The 14,663-nt window shown below is 50.5% G+C and overlaps 1 protein-coding gene across 5 annotated transcripts in view; it reads left to right on the top strand.

Moving 5' to 3' along the window:
• Positions 1-3,311: 3,311 nt before the first annotated feature.
• Positions 3,312-14,663, top strand: part of CCND2 (cyclin D2) — a 40,049-nt gene continuing 28,697 nt past the window's right edge. For 3 of the 5 annotated variants that reach the window (XM_054053374.1, XM_054053348.1, XM_054053381.1), the window contains exons 1-4: positions 3,312-4,036; positions 4,646-4,866; positions 6,326-6,541; positions 9,979-10,138. In XM_054053374.1, the coding sequence (XP_053909349.1) occupies positions 4,672-4,866; positions 6,326-6,541; positions 9,979-10,138 (571 nt within the window). In that variant the 5' untranslated portion in view covers positions 3,312-4,036; positions 4,646-4,671. The remainder of the gene's footprint in view (positions 4,037-4,645; positions 4,867-6,325; positions 6,542-9,978; positions 10,139-14,663) is intronic. The other 2 variants (XM_054053364.1, XM_054053355.1) reach the window with 2 other exon arrangements.

The following is a 14,663-nucleotide window of genomic DNA, read 5'->3' on the forward strand; positions in this document are numbered from 1 at the left end:
CTAATAAAGAAATCTAAGAGTGGAGTTGTACACTCCTCGCACTGGGCATCGCACAAGCATAATTCCTAATTGCTGCTCTGAAGAAATATAAGCTAAGGAATGAGAAAGGATAAAGATGAAACTTCGCATAAACCAGAAAGGAATAAATCATTAAAAATATCTTAGGCAATCACACAGAAATCATTAATTAATGCTGTAACTGTTATGCCTCCATAAAAACACCCTCCAAAGGTGAATATAGTTTTATTACAGGATACATTTCACCGGCTCAGTAATTATGTTGTTTACGGTGGCTGTTAATAACAAAGCTGCCACTACACAGGTATTTAGTCAAAAATTGCCTGTAGAATTGAAAATAACTCCTTCAAAATACATGTGCAATATGCAGCAGTCCTTGTGGTTTCCAAATCCTTTTCTAGTCTTTAATTAGAAATGAGAGGAAAGAAAAGATAATTTTTATCATGTTGTTCCTGTTGAATGCACAGCATGGAATTATAGAATTCACCTCTGAACGGCTGAAAATCAGATATTAAATAACAAAAAAGAAACCACCAAGCTAGATTGCTTCCAGTGCCTGAGGCTGGAATAATTTTATTTCAAATCTATTACACATTCTGTGATTCACGTTATTTCTTTGCTTTGGGGGTTCTCCTCAGCTTGGGCAGTGGAAACACATTCATCTGTTTCTCTTTCGGCTTCCAGCCGGTTTCACTTTCAGATTCTCACGTTTCACACTCCAGCCTTCAGGTTTCAAGCCCTGCAAGGGAATACTTCTTCCATTTAAACAAACAGAAAGCCCACGGCACGCACACTAGTTCAAACGCAAAGCTGGATCCCACGCTGCCCGACAGCATCTTCAAGAGGGTTCTCCGGGTTTGCGAAGAAAATAAATAATATAAACAGGAGTGATGACGAATGAAGGATCTATTTAAAAAAAAAAAAAAAAAAAAAAAAAACCAAAACCAGAGCCACCGCGTACTGCACCACTAACTCCAATAAAATACATATCGCAGATTTCATGATAACTGCGTGTCGCAACAATGAAGGGGCTCCGCGCTCTCAGCCCTAGTGACCTGAAGAAGAGGGGCTACAAGCAGTGACGGGGGGTTGCCCTGAGGGTACTGGGAGTGGGACAGCCCCGTCCTACCGGATGCGAGGGTCCCCGCGGGTCCCAGGGATGCAGCACCCGCGGGGATGCGCGCACCGCCGCTCCCGGAGCCGCCGGGGGAAAAGCGTACACTGACGGTGTTTGACTTCATCATTTATGCTTTTAAAAGGGCGAAGCTGCTCAGCAAAAGAAGGAGAAAGAGAGTGCTGGCTTCTTCTTCTTCTTTTTTTTTTTTTTTTAAATATTTATTTCTGTTGTTGTCATTGTTTTGGGGTTTGGGTTTTTTTCTGTTTTTTGGGGGTTTTTTGTTTGTTGCTTTTTTTTTTTCCCCCCCCGAGGGAGGGTGGTATTTAACATATGGCACTCGGTAATCTCTACACGGAGGCTGTTAAAACATCTGCTGTCTCCAAACGCGTGCGGCAGCGCCCGTGGGCACGGGGACAAGGCGAAGGGACGCCCTGGCTTCCGAGCCCGAGGGGTCCCCGACGGCTGGGTTTTCAGAAGACCAGCCCTTTCCCGTTGGGAAACGGGTGTCGACTATGAAAAAGCCGTCACACCGGTTAAAAGAAGAGTGTTGGTTTTATTTTTCACGGCGCCGCTGCAGATCATCGGCACCTTCGCGTGTAGAGCTGGCACGCGTCCACTGACTAATTTAGGATGGTTTTCTTTCCTAACGGGACCCCCTGTACCCCCAGCAGGGTACCGGGGAGGCAGCAGTCCGCCCGCGGGGTTCTTGGCTCCTCCGTCTTCGTCGCCGGGCACGTGGGACGCCCGCATCCCCTCTCCTGGTCCCCGCCAGGCATCCCCGCATCCCCCTTCCCGGTCCCCGCCAGGGATCCCTGCATCCCACTTCCCGGTCCCCACCGGGGATCCCTGCATCCCACCTCACGATTCCCGCCGGGGACCCCGCATCCTTCCTCCCCGTCCCCGTCGGGGATCCCCGTATCCCTTCTCCCGGACCCTGCCAGGGACTTTCGCGTCCCCTCTCCCAGTCCCCGCCGAGGGATCCCCTCATTCCCCCTCTCCGTCCCCAGTGGGGACCCCTGCATCTCCTCTACAGTCCCCGCCGGGGATCCCCGCCTCCCCTCTCCCGGTCCCCTCCGGGGACCCCTCCATCCTCCCTCCCGGTCCCCACCAGGGACCCCACCTCCAAGTCCCCGATGGGGATCCCCGCATCCCCTCTCCCAATTCCCGCCGAGGATTTATGCATCCCCTCTTCCCGTCTCCGTCGGGGACTCCCGCATCCCGCCTCCCAGTCCCCGTCGGGCATCCCCCATCCTTCCTCCCGGTCCCCGCCAGGGATCCCCGCATCCCCCCCGCCACCGGCAGCCTCGCCGTGCCCCAGACATCACCCCACTTCGGAAAGCCGGTGCCGGACAATTAGGACACCCGTTATCCTCCCCCCCTGCCTGCTCGAAACCGACATAAATCACAATCGCTGCATTGTCAGGCTACAAAGCCAGACGGGACCGTTTATGAATTTAAGTTTGGAGAAGGAAAACGTGCGCTGACACAACACGCTCCCTGTTCACAGGAGTAGCCAGGAAGGGGAAATGAATGGTGGAAGTTAAAGAGCCTTTCATTGCGGAGCACGGCCGCCACAGCGGGTCCCGCTCACCGCCCTCGACGTGCGGCGGGGGTGCCCCCTCCTCGCCCCCTTCCTTCCTCCTCCTCAAACGCGAGCCTTGCCGGGCAAAGCTGTGTCCAGTGGGGAAGAGGGGCCACACACGGCGCCCGGCAGCGCCGTCCCTTCGCTTCAGCGGTGCCCGGGAGCCGCCGGCTTCGTGGACGGGACGAGAGGGGCATGGATGTGATTTTGCGGGGAGATGATGCGGGGGGAGGGGGTCTCGGCTGTCCGGACTCGGCTCCGCGTCACCGAGGGATGGAGGGGGGTGTCGGGGGGCTGTGGAGCCCCGCAGGCTTTTTGGTGACCAAGGCGATTTGCTCCGACGGGCGGGTTGGATACGGGACCGTCCCAGCCAGTTTTTGCAAGGGACTCCGGCGATATACAAAGCCGGTGCCATCCCTCCCATACTTCTGGGATGCGGAGGGGCGAGGGCGGGCAGTGACAGCGGCTCCCCCGCCTCCCCCGATGCCCGGGGCGCCCCTGCGGCTCCCAGGACGGGCAGTGCGGTCAGGTGAAGGGGCTCCACCTCGCCCCCTGCACTCCCGGGCTGCTTTCGATGCCGGCCAGCACCGCGTCCTTAAAATATAATCTGCCCGGTAACAATCAGCGCGCAGCGGCGAGAGCCCCAGAGCTATTGGCTATGCAAATGCAGGGAGGGGAAGCGGCGCCCCAAACTCCCCGCTCACACTTTTAAGGCGGTATTTCTGCACCCCTGTCCCTCGCAGAGCCCCCCAGCTCCGTGGTGGCCGGGGGTCGGAGGAGGGGGGGCGGTCGCCCCGAGTTGGGGACAACTCGCCAGCCCGCCGGGGTCGCCGCGCTCCGCGCATCCCCGGGGTGGCTCAGCCCTGGATGGCTCTTGTGTCCCCCCCCTCGGGAGCCTCTGCTCTATCGGAGCAGGCAGCGGCAGAGACTTCGCAAAGCTGACACATTTTGCAGGCGGGGAAGCGACTGCGACGCCGGCGAAGTGAGAGGAGGGTGGAAGTCACCCAGCGCGGGACGTAACTCCTGTCCCCGTCGTCCCCCCCTTTCTCCCTCCTCCCTCCCTCCGTCCCTCCCTCCCTCCCTCCCTCCCCCGCTGCGTTTCCTAGAAAGTCCTATCAATGTGGCCATGCACTGCTTGAAACGGTTCGCCTGCACGAAACGCGTCTGTGCGCCGGAGGAAGCAGCGTGGTGATGGTTTGTTAAGATTTCACCCCCAATTCGTCGCCGAACCCCAACTCCTCGAAGAGCTTTAGCGTTGCCTTTTTGGGGTTTCCTGTCAGCGGGGAGCTCCGTCCCCGCTCCAGCTGCGGATTAAGGGGGTATCAGAGGGAGAGGGGAGCGAATCAAGGGCTGGGGGGGTGGAAAGAGGATGTGGCATCCGGCCGAGCCCCGACACTTCATCCTTGGCCCCGACAGTTCACCCCTCGCCCCCATCGCCTTGGTGGGTACCGAGCGGGGAGCCCTCAGTTTCTTGCAATAAGAAAAGGGGAGACTAGGTTGAGGCGGGAGGAGAGCAGAGCGGATTTCATTCGGTCGCTGGAAGGAAGAAAAAGAGAAGCTGTCATTTGTGTGTGTCCCTATACGAGGGCCTCCTGGTTCCTTGTTAGCTTATAGAGAGGGGGGAAAAAAACCCAACACCCGCGTTTGATGTTACGTCTGACCAGCTGCTGTTCTCCATAATAACAAGAGAGAGAGAACTGCCTGCCCCGCGAGTTGCGTCACTTTGCCTCAACTTTAGGCTAGAAATCAAGAGAGAGGGAGAGACGAGTTTCAAGGGAGGCAGGAGCGAGCTGGAAAGCCCTGCCGGCTTCCTCCCACCCACCTACCCCTCCTCCTTTACCCCCTCTCCTTTTCCCCACCCCCTTCCCCCCTCCAAAAAAAAAAAAAAAAAAAAACCACCACCAAAAAAAAAAAAACTTTTCCATCAGAGAAAGAGGGAGATCTCTTTGGAAACATGGAGCTGCTGTGCTGCGAGGTGGATTCCATGCGGAGAGCTTTGCCTGACCCAAACTTGCTCTACGACGACCGGGTTTTGCACAACTTACTCACCATAGAGGAGAAGTATCTGCCCCAATGCTCCTACTTCAAGTGCTTCCAGAAGGACATCCAGCCCTTCATGAGGAGGATGGTGGCCACTTGGATGCTGGAGGTTTGTATCCCGGCACCTTCCCCCTCTGCCCCCGGGAGCGGTGCCGCCCCAGGTAGGGGCAGGCACTTCGCCTGATCCCCTCTCCCCTTCCCTGGGGGTTTGGGGGTTCTTCTTGTCCCGTTCCCCCTTCTTCCCCCCCTCCCGAGCTCGCCCGGTGCGGGGCGGTGGGGGAAGGGGCGCGGGGAGCATCCGCAGCCCCGCTGGGGAAATCGCGCCTTCCTGGGGGGCAAAGCGGGGTGCGGGGGGGGGAGGGCTGGGAAAGTCATTTGCAATTAAAAAAAAAGCAAAGAAAAGCCGCCTCCGGCCGCGGCCGGCCGGGAGCGCTTGGGATTGAGGCTTTTCTGGGCGAGCGAGCTGCCCCCGGGGCAGAGCGAGGGCCGGGGGGTTCCCGGTGCCCCCCTCGGTTTTGCCCAGCGAGGATTTTCATGCCCACGTATGCAAGTGGTGAGGACGTGCCTCTTTTTTTTTTTTTTCGCCATGTTGCGTTGCATGCAACCCTGCTCGGGGGCGCCGAGCCCGTCCTTCCCCACTGCTTTCCAAGAAGGGGCTTCGGAAACGCCCCCCCATCCCGCTGGCCCCTGGCCGTCCCGGGACTGCCGGAGCTGCGAACCCCCCTCTTCCCTCTTCCCTCGCCCGAAGGAGGGCCCAGATCCCCGCAGCCTCGCCTGCCGTGCCCCGGCCCCACCGCCCATCCTTTGCCCCTTCGGATCTCCTTTTGGGGGGACCTTTGCAGGACCAAACCTCCCGGGTTGCAAAGAGCAGACTCAGCGCTTGGTTTTCGTGTGCGATTTGTGCTTTTTCTCCCTTGCCTCGATTTTTGGTAAATTTTTGAAATAATTTTTTATTGCGCTCGCTCGAAAGACTCCGGGCTGCTCGGGCTCTCCCCACCCCACCTCGTCCTCGCTGTCTCTCTCTCCCGTCCTTCCTTTCCTCCCCCTCCCCCCCCCCTCCCGGCGGATCGGGGGCGCGGGGCTGGGGGACCCTCCCCGGGAGAATTTTTACAATTGTCGGAAACGATAGGGGATCGTCCCGAGATGCCACTGTCACCGAAACCGGGACCCCCGGGCAAGTTTTGATATTTTTATCGATTTTTTGAAAATATGACGAATTAAAAAGAAGGAAAAAAAAGAAAAAAAATTAGGTCGCAAAAAAAAAAAAAAAAAAGTCGGAGGCTGCTCGCTTGCTGCTGGATGGGGCTTTTCGGCTCTCCCACACAGTGTCTTGAATTCATTTCTTACTGAATGAACTGAAGGAATGTGAAAGCCGATTGACAGCCTTCCCAGCCTCTCTAGAGATCTCCCCCTCCCCCAAAATTTAGCTCCCCGGGAAACAAAAATAGCTGGAGCCATAGCAGGAGGGGCAATGGTCTGTTTGGTGGGATCACTCATTTATTTATTTTTTCCTTCTTGTCTCTTCCTCACCTGCCCCCCCGACCTCTCCCCACGCTCCTCACTTGCAGGTCTGTGAAGAGCAGAAGTGCGAAGAAGAAGTTTTCCCTCTGGCCATGAATTACTTGGACAGATTCTTAGCTGTGGTGCCCACTCGAAAGTGCCATCTGCAGCTGCTGGGGGCAGTGTGCATGTTCCTGGCCTCCAAGCTGAAAGAGACAATCCCCCTCACAGCCGAGAAGCTGTGCATATATACGGACAATTCCATCAAACCCCAAGAGCTGCTGGTAAGCAGCCCCCTGCCACCATCTCTCCATCACTTCTTGCGCTGCCAGCCGTTCTCCTTCTCTCTCCCTTTCTTGCATGGCAAGCCATCACTTTTGCCACTGTTTAAAAATTGTGCTTTTCACTTCTTTTTTTTTCTTTTTTTTTTTTTTTTTTTTTTTTTAATGCATTCAGCGAATTGTCTAAAAGTGCGATTTCGTGTCGACCTGAGCAGCCTGGTCAGGTGGGAGGTGTCCCTGCCCATGGCAAGGGGATTGGAACCGGAGATGGTCTTTAAGGTCCCTTCCAAACCAAACCATTCCATGATTCTAAGACTTAAAGCTGCAGGCACGCGGTGCTGGGGCACGCGGGACCTCGCTGGTTCCTTCTCCTCAGAAGCCTCCCTGCCGAGGGGCGCTCAGACCGGCTCCCCGCCTCCCTCTGGGGCGGCCGGGGCCGGGGTTCGCTGCCCCCGTCGCGGGTGCGAGTGTCCCCGCGGGGGACCTCGCCGGGGGCGAGGGGGATTGGCGCACGTGCGCGGCGCGGCAGCGTCACCTGGCGGCAGACACGCGGCGGCGCAGGGCGGGACTGCGGGGCGGGGGGGGGGGGAGGAGGGCTACAAAGCAGGAGGGCAGCGTCCCCGGGCAGGGCACGTGCACGGGCAGGGAGGGGTGCCCGCCTCGGTGAAGCGCATGGGGGGCTTGAGCTGCCGGGGGGCACCTAGGAAGGCTCAGGTGGCAGCAGGCGAGTGGCTGGGTTCGTCACTTGGAAGCAGCGGGTGAAGGGCTGGGTTTGTCACCTGGGAAGCAGCGGGTGAAGGGCTGGGTTTGTCACCTGGGAAGCAGTGGGTGGATGGTTGCGTTTGTCACTTGGAAGCAGCAAGTGAAGGGCTGGGTTTGTCACTTGGAAGCAGTGGGTGAAGGTCTGAGTTTGTCACTTGTAAGCCATGGGTGAATGGTTGGGTTTGTCACCTGGGAAGCAGTGGGTGAATGGTTGGATTTGTCACTTGGAAGCAGCAGGTGAAGGGCTGGGTTTGTCACTTGGAAGCAGCAGGTGAAGGGCTGCGTTTGTCACTTGAACGCTGTGGGTGAATGGTTGGATTTGTCACCTGGGAAGCAGTGGGTGAGTGGTTGGATTTGTCATTTAGAAGCAGTGAGTGAATGATTGGGTTTTTCACTTGGGAAGCAGCAGGTGAGGGGCTGGGCTTGTCACCTGGGAAGCAGGGGATGAATGGTTGGATTTGTCACTTAGAAGTAGTGGGTTGGCTGGGTTTGTCACTTGAAGCAGCGGGTGGATGGTTGAGTTTGTCACTTGGAAGCTGTGGGTGAAGGGCTGGGTTTGTAACCTGAGAAGCATCAGAGGGATGTCTGGGTTTGTCACCTGGGAAGCAGCGGTTGGATGATTGGGTTTGTCACTTGAAAGCAGTGAATGGATGGCTGGGTTTGTCACCTGGGAAGTCATGGGTGAATGGTTGGGTTTGTCACCTGGGAAGCAGCGTGTGATTGGCTGGGTTTGTCACTTGGAAGCAGTGGGTGGATGGTTGGGTTTGCCACTTGGGAAGCTATGCCCTTGCTCCCATGGTGTTTGTGAATGTAGTTCCCTGTGGTTTTAACACTGAGCCAGGCGATAAGATGAAAAGTGAGCCCGGTGAAACATCACTGTGAGTCACATCTCATGGTCGGACTTCTTCGGTGTCCAATTTGGACATAGTGAAAGCAGAAACAAAAAGGATCAAATTATTTTTGATGGAGTAATTGATATTTGCAAAGCGCTTTGTGGTACCGAGCGCTAGGTGAGTATTTAAGACTCTGAGCAAGATGTACGTTCAGGCAGATAGCTTTATTCTCACAGATCCTGGTGGATGCGTGTAGACAGCCGAATCCCAGGAGAATTTCTCCTATGAGTCACTGGGTGAAGGCAATGGGAATTCCCCCAGGGGAGGGGTTGGCAGCTCATGCTTCTGCATGGTAAAAACCTTTGCACTACAAACCTTGCCATGGCTGTCACAGATGTGAGCTCCCACTGGGGGTATGGACTGTTAGGGGAGGTGCCTTGGGCTGCACATGAGAAGGTGTGGAACAACATGCCTACTTTTTAGTGCCACATGGATTTAGGCATGCGCTTCCTTGTGTTCAGTCTTCTAGAGTAACTGTTCTTCTGTATCAAAATCTGTCGCAATAGAAATGTTGGGAAGATTGGTCCTTAGTTAATGTAATTACTGTTATGTTCAAACATTTTACAGGTTTCTTGAGAAAGGAAAAAAAAAAACTTCTGGTTTCTAGGGGCTTTTACATACATGAATGTGAGATTTTTTGAGCTATGGAGGGTGCTGTCATAATCCAGTAGGAATGTCTGAAGGAAAGTAACTTGCTGTTAAAGAGGGCATCTATTCAGAGAAACAACTGCAGAAATGGCATTGTGGGGTCCATGTTTATGGTTTCTCAGCAACGCTGGTTGACGTCTCCTCGGCTGCAAAATTAAAGGACTTTTTTTCAACTTGCCAGCTCTACGAGCTTAGCTGGGGCTCCCTGCCATGCTAGGCTCCACCAGCCTCACGCATCATCAGGACTGAAGAATCAGTGCATGGAATTTAGTTAATAGCTAGTAGTTGATGCATGAGACAGGAACAAATCCAAGGCCTAGGCATTGTTCACTCTGCAGGACACTGTAAGGTATTCAAAACTTATGTTAGATGTTGAAGCATGCAGGTCTAGCCCTGCTTGAACCCCATGGCCAGATCTGTTGATTAGGTACCGTTCCTGCATGTGATCACGTTGCAGGGAATAGTAACTAGTAGTTACTATGTGCCCGAGTGTTCCTTTGGTTTCACTCTGAGTTTTGAGCTTGCAAAGAATGTGGGAATGGATTCTACATGATTTATTGGCAGATAATTTACACATGCATTTCTTTTCTGCAAAGCCTGTCTTAGAGCAGTTTGAGCGCCATCACATTTATCTGCAGGAGCTTTTGAATATAGTTTTGGGAGAGATGCCATCAAGCTCACTTCTCCGGTTATGAAAAAAAAAGATGTATATTTAGGTTATTTTTGTGCATGGTTATCCCTAGGGCTTTAAATGGCTATAAAGTAAGGACTATAGCAATTTAGAAGAAGTTACTAGGAAAGGACCACAGTGACCTTGGCAATACCTAATTGCAGGCTAAACTTTCTGGGTGGGCATTCAGCACTGGTACAAAAAAAAAAAAGTAAAATCTTGGCAAGAGCTGCCAGGTCTCATTATTTTCATTAGAGCTTGACATTTTCAGTGTTTAAAAAAAAAAACCCCAAGATTAAAGTCAACAACTTCAAAGCAGTAGGGGTATACAGAAAAAAATGTTTGAGCAAACCCAATTTAGCAGTGATATAATTACAATCAGAGAAATAAATGAATTGAGGTTTTCTTCAGGCTTGCTTATGGCTTTTTTTCTTTTCTCCCTTCCCTGTCCCCGTCCTCCCTTGCAGGAATGGGAGCTGGTGGTGCTTGGGAAGTTGAAGTGGAACCTCGCAGCCATCACCCCGCATGATTTCATTGAACACATCCTAAGGAAGCTGCCTCTACCTAAAGACAAGTTGCTTTTGATCCGGAAACATGCACAGACGTTCATTGCTCTGTGTGCCACAGGTAGGCCAAGGTGCTCCATGTGCACCTGCTACTTGCTGTGTGGTTGAAAGGGCAGAAAACTGAGGAGAGGGCTTTTATCAGGGAGTGCAGGGATAGGGTGAGGAGCGACAATTTTAAGCTGAAAGAGGGGAAATACAGATTAGACATTAATTTTTTTTTTTTTTGCTATGAGAGTGGTGAGGCACTGGCACAGGTTGCTCAGGGAGGTCGTGGATGCCCCATCCCTGGAGTTGTTCAAGGCCTGGTCTGGTGGGAGGTGTCCCTGCCCATGGCAGGGGGGTGGAACTGGATGACGTTTAAGGTCCCTTCCAACCCAAACCGTTCTGTGGTTTGTTACTGATGATGCAAAGACTTTTCATCCAGTCTGTCCTTATGAAGTGGGAGAAGAGTGGCTCGAGCCAGTGGGACGGTTTGCAAAGGGCGTCGTGAAGCAAGCTCTGAAACTGTACAGTATTTTGCAGTCAGGAGCTGTAGTAGAGTTTCAGTCCTGCTCTTACGGACATGTATGGGGCTTTTGTGATACAATAAGACTGGATCAGACCATATGATTTTTTACTTGACCCATGTACTAATTGTTTTCCAAAGTCCACGGATCATTTGTAAGGCCAGATATGGGGCAGCCAAAATACTGGAAGTTATGGCACATTAGCCCAAGATGCATTGGGGTAATGCATTAAAATATTGTGTTCGTAAAATTTTCATTAACTGGGCGCTATCCAGATAGAAGATAAAAATTGTATCTGAAGGTGTATGTGATGCTACCATCTGCAGCATAGAGAATGACGATTTAAGAAGTAATTTTTTTTTTTTAGACATTTGAATTCTTTCTCTAAATTCATTCCAAGAAGGCAGCGAAACTAGTCCATTTCATACGGAACTGTTACACTCGCCTTTTGTTGTATGTTTGGCCAAATACAGTTTCTGAGGATATAGATGAGAATAATTGCCACTGTGGAAGAGAGGCTTTCAATTTATACCTGTCTACAAAACAATGGGTTTTGTTTGGTTGCTTTTTTTTTCCCAGTGACTTTTAGAAAATAAAGGTACTTTAATTTTCAGCTGAAGGATTAACAGATAGACCGCTTCTTGAAAGTTAGACCTGGAACACTTAAACGGCATGCAGTGTTTTCCAGAGTTCTTATCAAGTGGTATATGGCTCAATGTTTGCATTCACTACAGCTTGACATACCTAGTCCTTTGTGATGGGAACCGTTCTGTCTGTGTGTCTGCAGAGGGAAAAGGAAGATGATGTGCAGCTTTTGGGTATGAATGTCTACTGCTGTGCCTGCTTCTCAGTATATGAGATGTAGTGACTGCTTTTATGATATAGGCCAGTTTTTCCTACATCAGTCAGTGTGTTCAAGAGAATCTTCACATGGGCTGTGTTAGGATAATTGACTTTTTGGTTACTGAGATGCTCAAGCTTTTCCTTCTTTTCCCATTGCTGCATGATTCTTTTCAGGCAAGAGATCACAGGACTCGGTAGAAATATTGCTCAAAGTCTGCAGGATCTGTATGGATAATTCATCAGACATTTCTGTATTAACTAGCATTTTACTTTAGTATCAATCTATTACATCAGCTTTGCATTCTTTCTTTGCTTTCTTCTCTTACTCAGGATTCATTCACACTGCCTTTTTTCTTATAAAGATGGTCTTTCCTGTGAACATTCCTCTGGATCCTCAGCCTCCAGCATACATGAGTGTTGTCTTCCAAACCAGACCAGTCTTCTCTCTCTTTTGCTGCTTTCACCTCCTACGATAGTGTTTCCTTTTGTTCTGTTTTATCCAAGAGAACTTTTTCTTGAGTGACATAGATGTAATTATGATTTAACTTTTCATATTCAGGTCTGCAATCCTTTGCCCTTGTAGTTTTCAGTATAATAAAATTATTACAGGACTGTGGGCTTCCAAAGTTCATGGCTTCTTAGCACCTTTTTTCCATTAATATTTTGACAGTAGCTCTGTGCTTTACTAGTCGTTTTACTGAGAGTAAGAACAGCATTATCTTCTTCCTAGCTCTTTGTCCCATCATGCATTTTTCTCCTGTGTTTTTCCTGTGTGATCTGCTACTCAAGTTACATGTCTCCAGTGCATGAACCAAAGTCCTTTACCTGTAGTTTAAAGAGGCAATGGATCAGAGTTTCTTTTCTTGCAAGTGAAAGACATAATTGATTGCATAAGGAGCTTCTGGAGAGACAGGGCACCATGGTGCTGGCTGTAGATTTTCTTTTCTTCTCATCCTGCTTTCCACAGACAGCTGTGTTGGCATTTTGTTTGGAGGAGGACTCACAGCCCAATGCAGTTTGAAAAGCAGAAGTCTTACCCAAGTCCTCACTTCCAATTTTCTACCTCATCCACAATTTATTAGGAAGCTACTTCTCTTGTATGGAACTGTCATGTTATTATGACTCTATTTCCATTTCACTGCTGCTCTCTCGAAGTTGTTCTTACCCTCTTTGGTGAAGAAAAGCCCCTTCTCATCAGACTTCCTTCCAAATCCAGTTGTCATCTCCTTTTCTTGTCCTGTTTGTTGCAGAGGTCTCATTGGCTGCTATGTTTCTTCTTTCCTTTTCTCCCTCAAAGCTTCTGCTCTCTGCCAGCTTGGGTTAAGCCTGGTGTTTCATTTCTCTGTTTGCCTTCTTTCAGTGAGGTGACCTCCTTTGACACATGGCTGCCCCTTCTCTTGCTCTTACTGTGTGTGTTTTGGGCCCATTTTTGGGTCTTTACTGTAACCAGACCTGACCTCACTGGTTGGCTTACAGCTCTGGTCTTGAGCATAGTATTGAATATCTTTTTATTTCCTGATTCATCTCGGTGCAGTTTCTGTACTCTCAAGTACTTTGTTAGTGTATCATGAAAAATCTGGCATATACTGACTTTTTCTCCTCTAGCCTGAGTTCTTCACCAACTGCTCTGTTTTAATTTGCCAGCTAAAGCTTTATACCAGAAATTCCCAAGTGTTCCCTGCCTTTACAGAGCTAGCTGGGATCTTGGTCCTGCAATACTTCATGTCAGCAGAGATGGAAGCAATCATTGACAATTCTGTATGTTAGGCTGTATGTATAGGATGATTTTGGTAGTCATCTCTGTTCTCCTTTCCATTTGAATGTTATGCAAAAGATGATGGTGCGAAAGTCTTTTATTTATTCCTTCCAGTTATGTTTTCTCATTTTGGCATTCTCTCTGTCTTTATTTTAAGCCCAGTTTCTGAAGTAAGCTCCATGGATAAAAATCTACAGCTTCTCCTAGTTCTTGCAGTGATTAATGATTCACACGAGCATGACTGAAACTGGAATGCATCCCTCATTGCCCTTAGTCCCATCTAAACATAAAGCTGCTGAGCAAGACAGAAGCTTATTCCCTGAATAAAAAGTTGCCTCTTTCCTCGGCTCTGCACTCAACATTCTATAAGGAGCCTCCTTCACCACTGGAAGGGCCCAAAAGCTATATCTGCCTGCAGCCCGTTCCTGGCTGTGTTGCCAGCCGTCATTAAGCGAGCGCTCAATCTGTTGGCTGGGAATTGCCTGTATGTAGACCAGCTTTCTTCAAGCTGCCTTGCTCGCTGCGCAGTAAGAGTTTATGAATTGACATCCACTAGCATAGCCTAGTATGTCACAATGTCATTTGTTTTCTTATCCTGCTGGTGTCTCCTCATGTAAGCTATAACCTCCATCAGATTCTTCTGAATTTTAAGGACACTAAAAGACTGCATCTGGACCCTTTATCCTTACAGTATAGCTTGGCAAAATTGATGCTTGCAGCTTTTTCAGCTTGAGATGTTCCTGTTTATCTGTAAGACTAATAGAGATCATCCTTCTTAAGCTTTCTAGGACCCATCACTTTCCTGCTCTGACCCTACCTCCATCTGTTCATTGCTTTTTACCCTTTGTCCCTCCTCTCTCTCTTCGCGCAGGGCTCCATGAGTTAGAAATGTGTCCTCTGGGATTGCCTGTTTGCTTGTATGTGCTGTGCTCTCAAGACAGGGAACCATGCCTGGTGGAGTGAGAAAGGGCACCGGCTACAGAGCTGCATGCAAGGCAAAAAAGACAGTGCATTATTTCATTGAATTCAGCGTGCCCTTCATTTCTTCTTTTTTATTTCCAGGCAGTTCAGAGTCACATAAGCCCAGCTACTCCCTTGTATTACGCTGTCGTGTTGGAGGCTGTACATGCCACTGTTTTGGTGCAGGATACTCCTTTTTATGTCAAAGCATGTAAGGGAATGGGTTTGTGGGAAAGGCAGGCTGTATAAGTCATGCTTTCAGAAAGAGGAGCTGTGCGTCTCTGAACACAAGCTGTAATGGAGAGACTAATCTCAGCGAGGAGGTTTTCAGTGTTTAAGTGGCATGGAAAACTTGGAAGCAAAAAGCTTTGCAGACTTGTAGAGACAGAAGGCAATTTGTGTAGATCCCTAGACTCAGCCATTTGCATAGTCTTTTCCTGTGCTTCAGCTGAGCGGTATGGCAGGTGAGATGTTCCCATGATGGATACAATGCAGCATCTCATAGACCTGTGGCTTTTAAA

This window comes from Cuculus canorus, chromosome 1 (assembly GCF_017976375.1).
Source record: "Cuculus canorus isolate bCucCan1 chromosome 1, bCucCan1.pri, whole genome shotgun sequence".
NCBI lineage: Eukaryota > Metazoa > Chordata > Aves > Cuculiformes > Cuculidae > Cuculus > Cuculus canorus.